A 14250-nucleotide genomic window follows, 5' to 3' on the forward strand; every position below is an offset into this window, starting at 1 on the left:
TTATTCTTCTTTTTATTTTATTCTTTGTTTATTTATTGGTCGGGAGTAATTATAATTATATCGTTATATTATAATTATATAATAATTATATCGCAAACATGAGATATCTCTGGACGGGTCGGATCTGTCCTGCGCAGGTATTCGTAAAAAGAGGGACGCTCTTCTCAAAAAGTTGCATCATTTGTGAAATCGCATCAACTAAGTTCCTATGTTCTTTAAATCCTTATTACAAGTACGGTAGTAATAATAGTAGAAGTAATAGCAGCAGTAGTAGTAGTAGTAGTAGTAGTAGTAGTGGTAGTAGTAGTAGTAGTAGTAGTAGTAGTAGTAGTAGTAGTNAGTAGTAGTAGTAGTAGTAGTAGTAGTAGTAGTAGTAGTAGTATTAATAGTAGGTTTTTTCTTCACTTTTTTTTTTATTCCTTTTTATGTTTAAGCATTTTTTTATCCTTTAGTTTTTCTGGTTCTGATAATCTAATAGACATCTAAAAATAACACCCATTTTTTTCATTATTATTTCATATTTGTATTTTTCCTCCTTATCTCATCTCTTTTTTTATTTTTATTCTTAGTTATCGATCAAGTATTACTTAAAGATTCCTTAAACGTTAGATTGAGGGCCGCGCGACGCGTACAGTGAGCTCAAGCGTTTCGCGATTTAATTCGCTGATTTTCTTCTTTTTTTAGGGGGAGGAGGGGAGGCGGGGTGTATGTGTGTGTGTGTGTGTGTATGTATGTGTGTGTATGTATGTGTTTATGCGAGAATAGATCATCCAGTCACCTCGATGATTTTCGTACGATCCTCATCTTCATCGATCCCGGATTAATCGATCGATCGTGTCAGGTGTCAAGTTCATTCGTCGATACGAAATTTCGTACGTAAAAATCGTATGACACGTGTCGCTGATTATTTATAACGCACGAATCCGGCAAAAATTCGAACGAATCGCTGGAAACGGCACCGAGGTGAGATCGAATAAAAGTTCGCGACACCCTTGAGCTCAGAATGAACCGCAGCTTTTGCATATCGTCGTTTGAATTATACATCTTACATATATTTCTAGCGGCTGGAGTAACAAGTTTGTTTCATTATTTCTTTTCGTTTGTTTCGTCAGTTCAATACTGCATCAATTCATATTGCTGCTGTTGTGATCTGTGCCCAAACCGTCATTCGCGATAAACCATTCACGCTAATTACGCTACGCTCCACCGCCCTAACTTTGTCTCTATATCTCTTTCATCGCAATCTACGTTCCTCACATACACGCCTGAGGCAATTCTTCCTATGCGTTGGTGCATCGATCTTTCTTGTTACGACCTCCCGCCCCCTCGTTCCAACCGCCAACCCTCTCTTGAAAACTCGAAAATTTCCTCCACCATCTTTGTTCTTTCTCTCTTTGCCCTTTCTCCCTTTAGCATTGATCCTCCCCGGTTTCTCTGCTTCCCATATTTCCCCTCTCTCGTGTTAATTTTAATATCACATTTTCTTGGGAACAGACTGGCCCGATATATCTTTGAAACAGAATCTGGTGATCGCTGGCTATTTCAATCAATTTTCTGGTTTTTCTTCGTTTTCTTATCTTCCTTCTTTTGGTATCAGGCGTTCGACGTTGAAACGATCGAAATTAGATGGCGAACAGTTGGCTGCAAGCTTCATAGATTTGTTAATTTGCAAATTCATGGTAAATAATATTTGACGCTAACTTTGCTGGAATTATTGAAGAACGAGGAATATAATTTGGAAAATAATTACAAAGCTGAAGCTCAAGGATGATTTAGAAACACGCGAGCGTCACGTTCAGTTATTAGGAAATCAACATCGATGAAACATCGTCGACACATCGTCGGTTATGCCCATTTCGCGATACTTGTCTTTCTTGGTTTTTCTCTGATTTTCATCGATTTTGACGGGTAAAAATAAATCACAATACATCGGGCGAGTACGTCCCAGTTTAATATATAGAATACATACATCTTTATCTCGCTACAAGGTACTACAAACCCAGATCAAAAAACGACAAGATCCATCGTTTTTCTTCATTTTTTTTTCTTTTTTGTGTTTTTTTTTCGTTTTCTTATTTATTTCATGTGTATGTGTGTTTCTTCGTAAGAGATATTTTACGGCACGTACAACGACTGGATGGCAACGACGAAACGAAAATAAAAGTTCGCGAACGCGTGGAAAGACTGTGAGAAAAAATAAGTGGAAAAGAGTATAATTAGAGGAGGAAACAAAAAAAAGAAAAAGAAAGAACTAAAATAAAAAGAGAAAAGAAAAAAGGGCTATAACTTTCACGAAGGAGCGTTCATCAACGATCTACGCGTTGAAGAGACATTCATCGTTTAATAATCACTTAATGAAACTTCTTACTTTGTGAAATTGTTAATTTATTTTTTATTTGTTCTTTATCCCACTCATCAATTTTCTCCAAATAGGTTTTTCTTTTTTGTTACTTTTATAGTCTTTTTATGTAATTTATGCCCCTTCTTTTTTAATTTCCATCTTTTTTTTGTATTTTCCTTTTTTCCCACTTTTTATATCTTTCTTCTTGGTGTTTACCGTTCTACTCTTTTCGTTCACATCTTTCTGAAAGGACATCCTCTCTCTTTTTCTTTCTTTCATCTTTTCTGTTTCTTATCCCTCCCCCCGTTTGTATTAGTTTTCCCATTGTTTACAAAAAAAAAAAAAAAAAAAAAAAGGAAAAAGATACATCTAAACTCGTCGGTCGTGAATCGAAGGTTACCCTAATCATACTCTCTGTCGAAAATCAACGGCGTTTAGTTCTCTCTCATTTCTCCGTCCTGTTTCTAATTGTTCGTACTTCTCTTAACAACTTCACGAACGACAGCCAACGAGCAACATATAATAAACGAGAATGAAACAGACATGAACGAAAATGAACGCAAATAATTATCAACGAGGTAATATAAACAATTGGATATGTCTTCGTATCATTGGTCGAGCGATGCGTCGCGATTCGATCGTCGCGAACACTATCATCGATAAAGCAACGTGATCACAATAGAAATTTTAGCTTGAATCCTGCTCACGATACGATATTTAAAAGAAAAGAGAACGATAAAAAATGAGCTGCAAACTTATTCGCAACATCTGCAAAAGGAAAAATGATATTTCTTAAAATTTCAATAAACAGGGTAAATTCTAATGTATTAAAAGATCAAGTATCGCCGGAAGTTTGACTATTTCTCGATAAAAGTTCGAAAGGAAGATGCATCGCGAAGAAGGCATTTTCGTGAGATTTTCCGATGAAGTAGAAACGATCTGGACGCGTCGATCGCCTGAACTTTCCAAGAGGACAGCCGAGGACCTTTCCAACCTGATCGTTTCTCTTCCTCACTTCCTTTTTTCCCGTCTTGCTGATCGATTTCGAGTCCTACCGTTTTATATTTGATGTGTATACACGGCCGCGGTAAATCTTCTGCAACAACCAATATGATTGCGTTTCAGCTATAGAATAAGGTCGATTGTTGATACAACAACGACTGTACGGGAGTATCATTTATGTTTAATATTAAAAAGTCGCGGCTTGCCTTGCTGAAAATATTTCATTCGGCTTGGTCGCTTTCCTGGTAGGATTCGAGACTTCGACCATGATCTCTGCTCTTATCTTGCTCGTTTTTCTCCATTCCTTCGTATTGTACAAAGTTCGATCCCCGAAAGTACCTTTCTTTTCTTCCAGTTGACTGTCGTTCGCGTTTTAAAAACTGTTTCCGCCTCTTCCTCCACTGACAATTCAATTCGATCGACACGAATTTTCGTCTTCGTCGTCTCTGTTTAATTTTTACATCGACTTGTCCTCCTTAAAATGTACGATCACGCTCATCGAAGTATCGTCAGATTGTTTGTTCCGCATGTAAAAAATCCGAGGGCACTCACCGCGAGAAAACGCGCGTTCTCCAGATTCGGTTTGTTTTACCCCACCCCGAGATCCTATTCTCGCGAAAGGTTATACCGCGTAATCTCTCTTTTTCTTTTTTTTTTTTTTAATCTTTTTATTCCTCATTTTTTTCTGCTATTTTCTTACAAACTAACCGCCGTTTAAAACCGTTTTGTGTTTTGCTTTTTTTCGTTTTTTTCTTTTTTTTCTTTATTTCTTCGTTTCTTTTTAAATCAGAGATCACTCGTTTACGTTTGGTAATCAGTCTATCTGGTCTGCGTAAACCTAGCCAGAAAACTCGACTCGAACAACTGCTGCCTCGCTGTTTTCGATCCAGGGGCCGCGGATCGATTTTTTGTATCAACCTGTCGCGAGTAATTCAAAAGCCTAGTATAATCCTTTAATTCTCTTCGTTTCCAATTTTGAAACCGAACGATCGAGCTCCGATAGCTCGTACGACCATCGAGGAACAACCTTTTAGATTAGAATTTCGCCGTTACGCCAATTAAGATATCCATAAAACGATCGTTGCCGAGATCCAGCGTGCCCCTCGTTAAGAAACACGAGAAACGGTGGAACACGAGCCGTTGATCGTCGTCGGTTATCCTTTCTCCACGAAGTTTCACTCGAGCCGCAAAGTGAAAACTTCGAGTTATAATTAGACGATCGATTTTTCTTCATCAAAGCGATCCCTGTCGCGTAACAGGCTTACGCATCGATCGATCCCGTTCCCCGGACCTCTTTGGACCCTTGTACGACCTTATTTTCTTCCAAAATCTTCTCCGCTACGACGTTCATCCTAATTAGTTTTCTCTTCCATCGTTCTCTCACGCACACCAGAAACATTGTTCCCTGTTTTATACCTGACACTCGGGACCCTTCTTCGTCTCCTATTTTCGCGTCTTGCTCTTTCCCTTACCGTTTCTTCTCCACTCCTGACCCTAAAGAAACGCCGATTCCGTGGCTCTGGATGGAAACAACAACGCGTGATCGCTCAACAACAACAGGTAGTGTGCCGGTTCAAGCCTCGAACAACCAACGAGGGACTTAACAGGAATTTGTACTCTTTGAATGCGTGTGTTACAACGAAACGATGTTTAAACGTTTACTTATCACGTAATAAAGATTACACGAACCGTCTCCACCATCAAAGGTGACTCACTCCCCTTAATTATACAAGAATCGTTACGTTACGATTCACGTATACGTGGTACTTCTTTATTTTTCTCACTTTTTTTCTCTTCTTTTTTTCAGGTTATTTTAATTCTTTTTTTTTTTTTTTAATTAACTCTCGTGAGGATCCTCTGTGTACGCGTATGTAATGAGTGCTCACATGTGTCCGTGTATGTGTGTGAGTATGTGTATGCATATGCGTGTCCTTACTTTAGAAGTGTGTACGCTTTTACTTCGATCTCGTTCCCTTTCTTTTATTCGTGTCTCCCTCCTTCTCTTCCATCCATCTGTCCATCCCTCCCGACTCGTTATTTCGTATAGGTCATACACTCGCGTGTATCCTTCGAAAGGTGGAAGTTCTTTCGGTTTCGTTAATTAACCGTAGGATTCCCGAAGAAATTTGTCGACAGACTTGCGATTCAGTCTCCCCTGTTTTGGAACGATAATAGTCCCATCCGTGCTTCCTAACTTCGTTTCATCCCTGATTTTGCTAATTCGATGTACAATCTTCCATAGCAACTGCTGCTACCTCCACCTTTCTTCCCTTCTTTGCCTTTTTTTACGTTTGTAGACATCCTACCCATTCCTCTCTTCAAACACTTCTACATCTTCTCCATTTTATTTTTTTATATTTTTTTTTTCAAGTATTTTGTTTCTTATTTGGTACGCGCGATCACGCAGACTGTACAACGCGACGGAAATGAAGGCTCTTCTTCCGCAGAGGAGTACACCAAAGGCGCTCCTAGTTTAATAACGATCGTCAAAAGGCAGACGATCGAGGATCGTCGTGAAACCGACACGTGAAAACGTTTCTTCCCGCTGTCCGCGCTGCCTTACGTTCGTGTGCTTCCCTCGCGAACGTTCCTTGTTCCTTTTCTTCCTCCGCTTCTTTCATCCCTTTCTTCCCATTGTTTCCAAAGGGTAGGCGTACACTCGAATGGAGTTGCTTTTATGAAGAGTAGAGTCGACGACGCGTGTTCCACGACGCCATCGTCGAAGCGCGAACAAAGAAGCGTGGCGCCTCTCCTCCCGTCGGAAGCGAAAACAACAAACTCGCAAAATCAAATCGCCCACCCTGGATGAGCCTTCCGCGATCGGAAGCGGACAGCGGCGGCGATAAAAATCATACATCTCGGAAAAGATAGAGCGGCGAATATTCTCTGCCCTACCCAGTCAGTTTCAAATGCATCGTGCGTGTTTGCAGTTACTTGGACGCGTCCTCGAGATCCATCACGAAGGAATTGTTCAATTTTACACACTGAATTATACGAAAAGAGACCCGAGACGAGGGCCGATCGACGAAGCTTCTGAAAGATGGTGGTGGAAGCGCTGTTTCGCGCCAGCGCGCGCATATTGTTAGAATTTCCACGAGTTTCGTCTAATCCCGATCGATCAGTGGCAGCGACCGGCGAGACTCGTCGATCTCTCGCGTCTGATCGATCGTCGTTCTCCGATCGACATCACCCGATTCTTTCAAAAACGCCGTTTCCTCCGTGATGGTTCCGTGTCGAGAAAGAAACGCTCGAAATTCGCTTCTTACTTTCTCCACCGTGCTCTCCGCTCGATAAATTTAGTCTCCCTTAAAAATATGTACAATACTCGATCCACAATTTACACGTGACGTTCGATTGCTTTACGCTCGTTTCTCGCGTTTCTTTCTCTCATTTCATTATTTATCGCGAGGCACGCGAATTACATACGTCTCCTTACATACGTGGTTACATCCGTCATTGATCTCTTCGTTCGCGATAATCAGTTTCTAACTGAACCTAAGTTCTATCGTAATTCGCCAAAGTTCGACGCGTCCCTGTTCCTTCTGCCCCTCTTCTTCGATCTTCCACGTTCGTGTCTAGCGATCCTTCAACTTGTTGTTCGAAGTCGTTTTTCTCGCCCCTTCTTTCTTCTTCCACGCTTCGTTCTTCTCTCGCAGAGACCACCCGCGTCAGCTAGAAGTCTGTACGTATGTACACGCGCGTACACACCGCTGATGTCGCCTCTTGAACGCCCGTTGCTTGGGCGTCGCGGTGCGCGTCTCGCGACCCTACGAGAGTGCACCAAAGGGGTTGGTGCGTAAGTGCGTGTACGCGAGTTGATATTTCGCACGCCGTCGATCTTCGCACGCTTGGATGGCTTCTTCCTTCGTTCTTCTCTCTTCTTCCATTTCTTCCACTTTTTCCGCCGCTTCCACCCCGACTCTCCCCCTCTCCTCCCCTGTCGTGTTCACGTGCGTTTCTCTTCTTTCCCTCGTGTTTCTCTCTCCCTCGCCCTCTTTTCCATCGCTTCTTCCTCTTCCTCTGCTCTCCTCTGCTCTTTTGCGCCCTCAAATGCTCTCCCTCCACGTTCTTCCGCCGCCACCGCGCCACCTCTTTGTCTGCAAATAGCCCAGAGGTACGGACGTGAGAATTTTGTTTATCGAGGATCTCCGAGCTGCTTTTTCACCACCCTCTTTTTCTACGCGTTCCGCTCCCTCTCAAACCTCGCGATGTTAGTTCTGGTGGCGGGTTACGATTGTAAAAAAAAAAAGCGAGAGATTTACATTCTGACAGGTTTTCGGTAAATATTTCGCGAGAAACCGAGAACAACCGTTCTTTTTTCGTTCGCGGTGAAATTCAATTCACGCTTGACGGGTGCGTGATAACATGAGTGAAGATACATCACGATGTAACATAAGAGGGATTTATTCTGTGTAACTATAGCGACAGGCAGCGTTCGCGGAACAATTTACAGTTTATTACATTCACGTACTTGTCTTTTAAACTGCGCGATATTTTGGTTAGAGACGATTCTCGTTTCTACCACCAAATATTAACAAATGGATAATACAGTTCAGTTCACGAATATTCAAAGATTTCTTACGGCTAACAGCATTTTCCATAATTAGATTGTGTTTCTAGAAGAGAAGACAGAGATTTTATTTCTTCATTTTCAACCCTTTGCATTCTCGAAAGCCACGGTAGCGATAACGCTTCCTCATAGAACTTGTTATTCTGGAATTTGTTGCACGTTGGGAACACGAAGTGGAAAAATGTTCTTACGAAGTTATATTTTTAAATCAAGTTTTCTGTGAACTGTTCTGAGCGTATGATTCAGAGTGGAGAAATTCCCTGAAAAAATGTTGTAAGCTGGCGAAGAAATTTTTTATATGCAAAGGGCTGAATATAAACGTTAAAGTTATATTTGAAAGAATACGGTATGAAGTAACTTCAATTCGCGGAATGAAAAACTCTTCAAAGAACGAAATGAAAATTGCAGATTAAAACAGCTGTCAGCATTACCCCTTTCTGTTACGCTATTTTTAATCGTTGTTTCAGTACTGGTCCATTTAACGGAAATATTATTCTCTTCCCTGAATCTTAAAGTGTTTCAGAACAACACCGTCAGGAAAATTAAATTCGCAACATCGCTTAAAGCCACGAGTTTCCGCCAGTAATAAACTCGATTTCTTTTTCAAACATTTCCTTTTCCCGGCATTGTATCCCGAAAAAAAAAAAACGAAATATTCGAAGCAGCATGATATTTTTTATTACATCATGATGTATCTTTACTTTATTTTATCTTTACACCGCTCGACACGACGCGTGTTGCCTCGGATATTACACATTTTTTCTCCCCCTTTTTTCACTCTTTTTTTACCCGCTGGTTTATCGTAAGATATGGCCACGATAATTACGAATACGCTATGGGAAAATGGCGTTAGGCAAGCATGCAAACTATGTACTTTTTTCTTTTTGGAGCAGTTAATTTTCCGCCTGCGTTTGATTATCTCCCTTTCATTTTATCGTATGTACAGTACGATTTTTTTCTCCCCTGTATTTTATGTAGGAAACATTCTTTTTCTTTTCTTATTTGAACTGCTGCACGATTGTTATTCAATAATGAATAATTATTAGCACGAATATACAGCGTGTTCCATTCCATTTAATATTAGTTTGTTTTCTTTCTTCTACGACTGCTAAAAGGACACAGTAGCTTTGACAAAATTAACATAGACTTTGAAATTAAATTTTGTTTCACAGCTGGTTGTTACAGTGTTAACCGGATAAATTATACAATAAATTATCTTATCTTTAGGTCTGTTATTTTCGTTTACGTATCTATACAGAATATGTTTATGAAACATAGATCGTCATCTCTTAAATCAGAAACTTGTTAAGAGCAATTATACTCGTTACGGATTATAGTTAAATGGTCCAAAATATCCGATTGATCTTTCAAATATTGCACAGACCACGCTGCGTATTATTTCGTAGAATGATTAATCAAGATATTGAATTTCAATCAAAAAATTCCCGAAGGAAAATACAAAACGGAACATCTTCATCGACAGTTCCATTAATCGAATCTTACGTAAAAACTTGGTGCGGGGTAATTCGCACGGAAGCGTTTCGAGGTCGTGAAAGGCACATTGTTCAAGTATATACCGGGCTCACGGTTATTATCCGAAGGTTTGCAGCAACAGAAAGAAAAAATGAAGCTTAAAAATGGAGTTCTTGTGCACCGACCATTCGCGTTTACGATATCCACGTTGTATACGCGTTTGCAAAATGGCTCCTATTCAGAAGGTGCTGTTAAGGATGCTCTTTCAACTCGAGCTTTTAACGCTATTAAATTTAGAACGTGACTTTGATATCGTTGGCCCGCGAGAGGAAAAGAGAGCAGCAAAGAGAAGGCAAGAGTGAGAGAGAGAGAGAGAGAGGAGACGGAAAAAAGAAGAACGGTTTGGCTACCGGTTCGTTGTTGCCAGCCGCATTCTGAATATAATTGGCGCGAAAAAACACGAGTTGAAAGGGCATTTACGCCCTCGACAGCGTGTTCTGAATGCGGACCAATACTTGTGAACACTTCCTGCGAATGCGATATTCAGAAAATCTGATTCACAGCGATTTGGGTCAGCAACGTCGGTAACAAGTCGAACATTAAAAATTATAGTCGTTTTTTTAGCGCAGGCGAAAGATTAACGTGCTTGGTAGTTTAGTATCTTTTTTCTTATGTTGTTATTCTTCGTATAAAATTTTCTTATCGAATGCTTTTTTCCATTTTTCAGTACTGTCGTTGAATCTTTATATTTAGATAGACAAATTATTGATCGAAGAAAGGTAATTTGGTGCGTGTAAAAGAAGCTAAGGGGGAGTAAAAATTAGTTGAAATAAAATTAGTCCTTCTACATAGAACAACTATTTCATTTCTTCAATCGATATTAGAATTAGATGTTCGAAGGCAGAATATAAATTGTAAAGGATCATTGGCTGAAAAACTTCCGTATTCTACGATACTTAAGGTGTTAATTAAATAATTTTAAATTTATAAAAGATATATCTACCTAAAGATTGTCCATCATTTCGGAAAGTGTCAGCCTGGAGGTGGACATTGCAACGCCACTATCGCTGCTGCTCTGCACACTGCTATGATCATCGGTGTCCGATTGATTGCTCGTATAGCCGATCACGTCTACTTCATCTGTAATAATAAAGCGTAGGAAACACATAAATAACATTCCACGAAAGATTCTTCGTTTCTTAGATTCCAAATAGTAGGATTATCTTCGAGTTGGATGTTGTTTGAAGCGAAGTTTGAAGCGTACAAGATTTATTCTATACTTACAACTTTCACACTTCGAATTTTCGTGCAGGAAATCATTCTTGAAACATAGCTAATGCTCCTATCTTACTGTTCTATACTTATTATCTTATACTTATACTTATAGTATATAAGTTCTATACTTATGTTCTATACTATATACTTATAGCCACTGAATTCCTACGAATATACAACGGCCACGAAAGATGCATTTATAATAACATATACATATTAAACAATTAGGTTCAAGTATATGAAACTTCGTATCATCTAGCAGCATTCGCGTGTCGTTACAAAAGTGCTATGAAGATGAAGTATACAGAAGCTGATAAAAAAAATGCTTCATTGGAAGATTAAAAGTATGTGCCTTTCTTCTAGCCATTGTATCTCTTATTAAGTACTATTAATAAATAAAATATTAACAGACAAAATCTGATTAAAAGTCTCAAAATCAATCTCTAATTCGGAATAAACGAGATTCTATTGTACCAGCAATTGCTGATGCAAATTTTCACGTTACAAACGGAGTAAACTAACGAATACGAAAGGAGCGTCGTGGATCGAACAGCTCGCGTCATACGCGGTGATACAGAGGCAGACCGTCGAGCTCGTTAGATAATTTAAAAAACGCAGGTGCACAGGACGCTTCGTAGTAAATTGTAGACGCGATCGGACAGCTGTGGCTCGTAAATATAAAGCGCGTGGCAACAATCCCCGGCGATCCGGGGGTGTCCGCGTGGATTCTGTCGCAATCGATAGAAACGCGGCGCGGCGTACACGCGCGGCAACCCGTTTTCGAAAAACGTTGCCGGTACACGTGCTGTGCCCGTCACAGGCTTTTCCTGCACGTGTACGCTGTCCAATAATCCCGTTCCCGAAATATCAGCCAATTTTCGTATTTTACCATTTCGCGAAAGCGCGCTCTCATCGAATATGCACGCGCGTCCACCCTTCCCCTGAATCCACGCCACCCTTGCGAATTTCCGTTGATTCTGTGTAATCCTCACACCCTCGCGCTTGGCACACGTTCGCCACCACACCGGTCGATTTAATCGCGCAAAAGTACAATAACGAGGATTGCTCGACAATGTTCTTCGATTCGAAGGTTCCAGTCGAACCAGGCGCATTTAGCGCGCTTGTTCAATTAAAGTGGTATCACGGGTAGGTTCTAGAATGTTAAGAGATGTCTGAGATGGAAGAAGAAGGTTTCGAAGGTGTATAGGATATAGGCGATACAGGAATTAGAATGCAGAGTTTCAGATTAGATCTTCCAAATTTGCTGTTTGAAAAGAATATCGACGTTTCGTTCCGATACTTTGGCGATTTTAATGTATTGATCGTTTGAGATAGTATAAAACGAGAAACTGTTATTCCTCCTTGTCTACCTTCTCAGTATTCTACATCAAGAAATTATTTTCAAGCAGGGAAGAGAAATACGATCATCTAATGTAGAGATTAAGCGTAGGGTTTGTTCTAATGTCACCTCAGGCCATTTCACGATCACGTAAGGTCAACGAGGTCGTATCTTTGACACTGAAGTTCGTTCGAAGACTAAGGATGATTACTAAGTTTGTATTATAAGTATACCCAAAGTTACATTAAGATGAAGGCGATCGTTCAGGTCGTGCCATTGACATTTAACCTTATTCAAAGATGAAAGAAGATTACCAAGCTCGTAAATATGATACTCAAAATTCATTCTAACGTTAAGGATAGTTTGCGAGATCGCACCATTGGCGCATCAAATTATTGGAAGTTCAGAGATCGCGTCATTGACACTGAAGGTCGCTCGAGGGCCGCAGAAAGGTCGTAAAAATCACCATAAATCATTTCGCTTGCAGAAATTGTTCACGGGTGTATATCTATAACGAAGCAGAAATTGACATCGCAAAATCATCGATTACAAATTAGCTCGATAGTCGTCGTTTTTCTCGCCCGGAAAAGCTCCCAAGAGCGACGGTTCGCGAAACTTCGCGGCCAAAGATGATAAATCTATTCCTGGGCCACCTTGTGGCGTTATCCGAAAATACCTTGGGCAATAACCATAAAGCATCTCGCGTGCAACTTATTCTCCCTATTGAAGGGAATAAGGGACTGCCGGATAACGGGCGTTCACCGGTATGAGGGCGTCCTTTGTGCCGAAAAAATCCGGCCACCCTTTATTGCGCGTCTCCTTGACCTGTAGCAACAACTTTCGTCGGTCGTTGTACCTCGGTGCATGGAATTTTATGAATCGTAAGCCGCGACCAGCGAGTGGGAGTCGCATCAAAGTCTCGTTAAACTAGTTTGACGCGGATCGACCGACCCTCGACCTTTCTCTCGAGCCGGTTCCAGCCGAGTATCGAAGCCGTTCGCCGAATTCTACCACGGCCAGTGTGCAGTCAGCGAAACTTGTTCATCGTTCGTATATCGTACGTGAGATTGGACGAGCGGGCCGTGCACAAATATCGCCGTCGAGAGTATTAGAAGTTGGTGCTCCTCGACAATGTACGACGCGATTATTCTTTCGAGATCGTATTTTTCTTTAGATGAGGAATTTTTCGTTTTCGATTCATTATCGGCGATGGAAATACAAAACTTTTCTGATGTTTTTGTGAAGGAGATATAACGCGTTATAATTCAGCCTCTTGGACGATATATGACATGATCAACACTTTTAGAATTGAATTTTTTTAGATTATGGGAAATCATTTTTCTTTTTATTAGTTATCATCTTTAGAAACATATGTTCTATGTGTTTCTGTAAAGAGGATATAACGCGATAAAATTGAATCAACTCCTTCAGCACTGAAATTTCTTGGGTTAGTAGAAATTATTTCTCGTTTTACTATTTATCGTTATAAATTATAGAAACACATCTCCTTTGCGTTTCTTTGTAGAGAGGATATAGTACGTTAAAATTCGAGATCATATTGACAGAAAACACATGGATGCATTTATGGTTCGGTTAGTTAATTCATTCTAGCAAGAATGGTAAACGATCTAAAGATAGTATACGTTCTAACCGTAATTGTGAGATTTTTATTTTCAACGATTTTTTAATTCGTTCAAACGTGTTTCCTTAACGCTAACTCTTATGTGTGGATGAATTAAAGTAGCGCAAGGCCTTTGTTAGCCTGTTGTTGTTAACCTTTCTATTGTGTTTATAAAAACCTTGCGTTAATTATGTATCTTACTGAAGGATCTGGAAAAATGTTCATTAAAATACACTACGATACGCGCAAAAATAAATCCACCTAAGAAATCTGATTTCAGTTTAATTTCAAATAAAAAAATTGGTTGGGTCATGCGAACCTAAATACATATGATAAGAAGCTTAAAACATAATTATATATATAGATGCAAGACATTTATACAGCCGGATAAGTTCACACAACAGTTTTTATAGAACAGTTAATGCAAATTTATTTAAAGAGAAGTTCACGTTAAGCGGATTCAATAGTCTGGAATTCAGTTAATCGGCCAATAAGTGAAGGTCTACTGTTCACTGATTCTCCACTCTACAGTACCCACAATTTCTCATTCGAATAATTGAAGTTCACGTTCAGATAAGTGGATTCAATAGGGACAAGTTCAGTTAATCAAGCGCCAACCCCTCGTTCCA

The 14250-nt window shown here is 40.0% G+C and overlaps 1 protein-coding gene across 10 annotated transcripts in view; it reads right to left on the minus strand.

Moving 5' to 3' along the window:
* Nucleotides 1–1929: 1929 nt before the first annotated feature.
* The window catches only part of LOC122575621 (max dimerization protein 1-like), a 234691-nt gene continuing 222370 nt past the window's right edge, over nt 1930–14250 (minus strand). For 9 of the 10 annotated variants that reach the window (XM_043744805.1, XM_043744804.1, XM_043744803.1 and 6 more), the window contains 2 exons: nt 10390–10526; nt 1930–7440 (listed from right to left, as the gene is read on the minus strand). In XM_043744805.1, coding sequence (XP_043600740.1) covers nt 10390–10526 — 137 coding nt within the window. In that variant the 3' untranslated portion in view covers nt 1930–7440. Of the gene's footprint in view, nt 7561–10389; nt 10527–14250 lie in introns of all 10 variants that reach the window. The other variant, XM_043744807.1, reaches the window with a different exon arrangement.

The sequence above is a fragment of the Bombus pyrosoma genome, linkage group LG15, assembly GCF_014825855.1.
Source record: "Bombus pyrosoma isolate SC7728 linkage group LG15, ASM1482585v1, whole genome shotgun sequence".
In the NCBI taxonomy this organism is placed as follows: domain Eukaryota; kingdom Metazoa; phylum Arthropoda; class Insecta; order Hymenoptera; family Apidae; genus Bombus; species Bombus pyrosoma.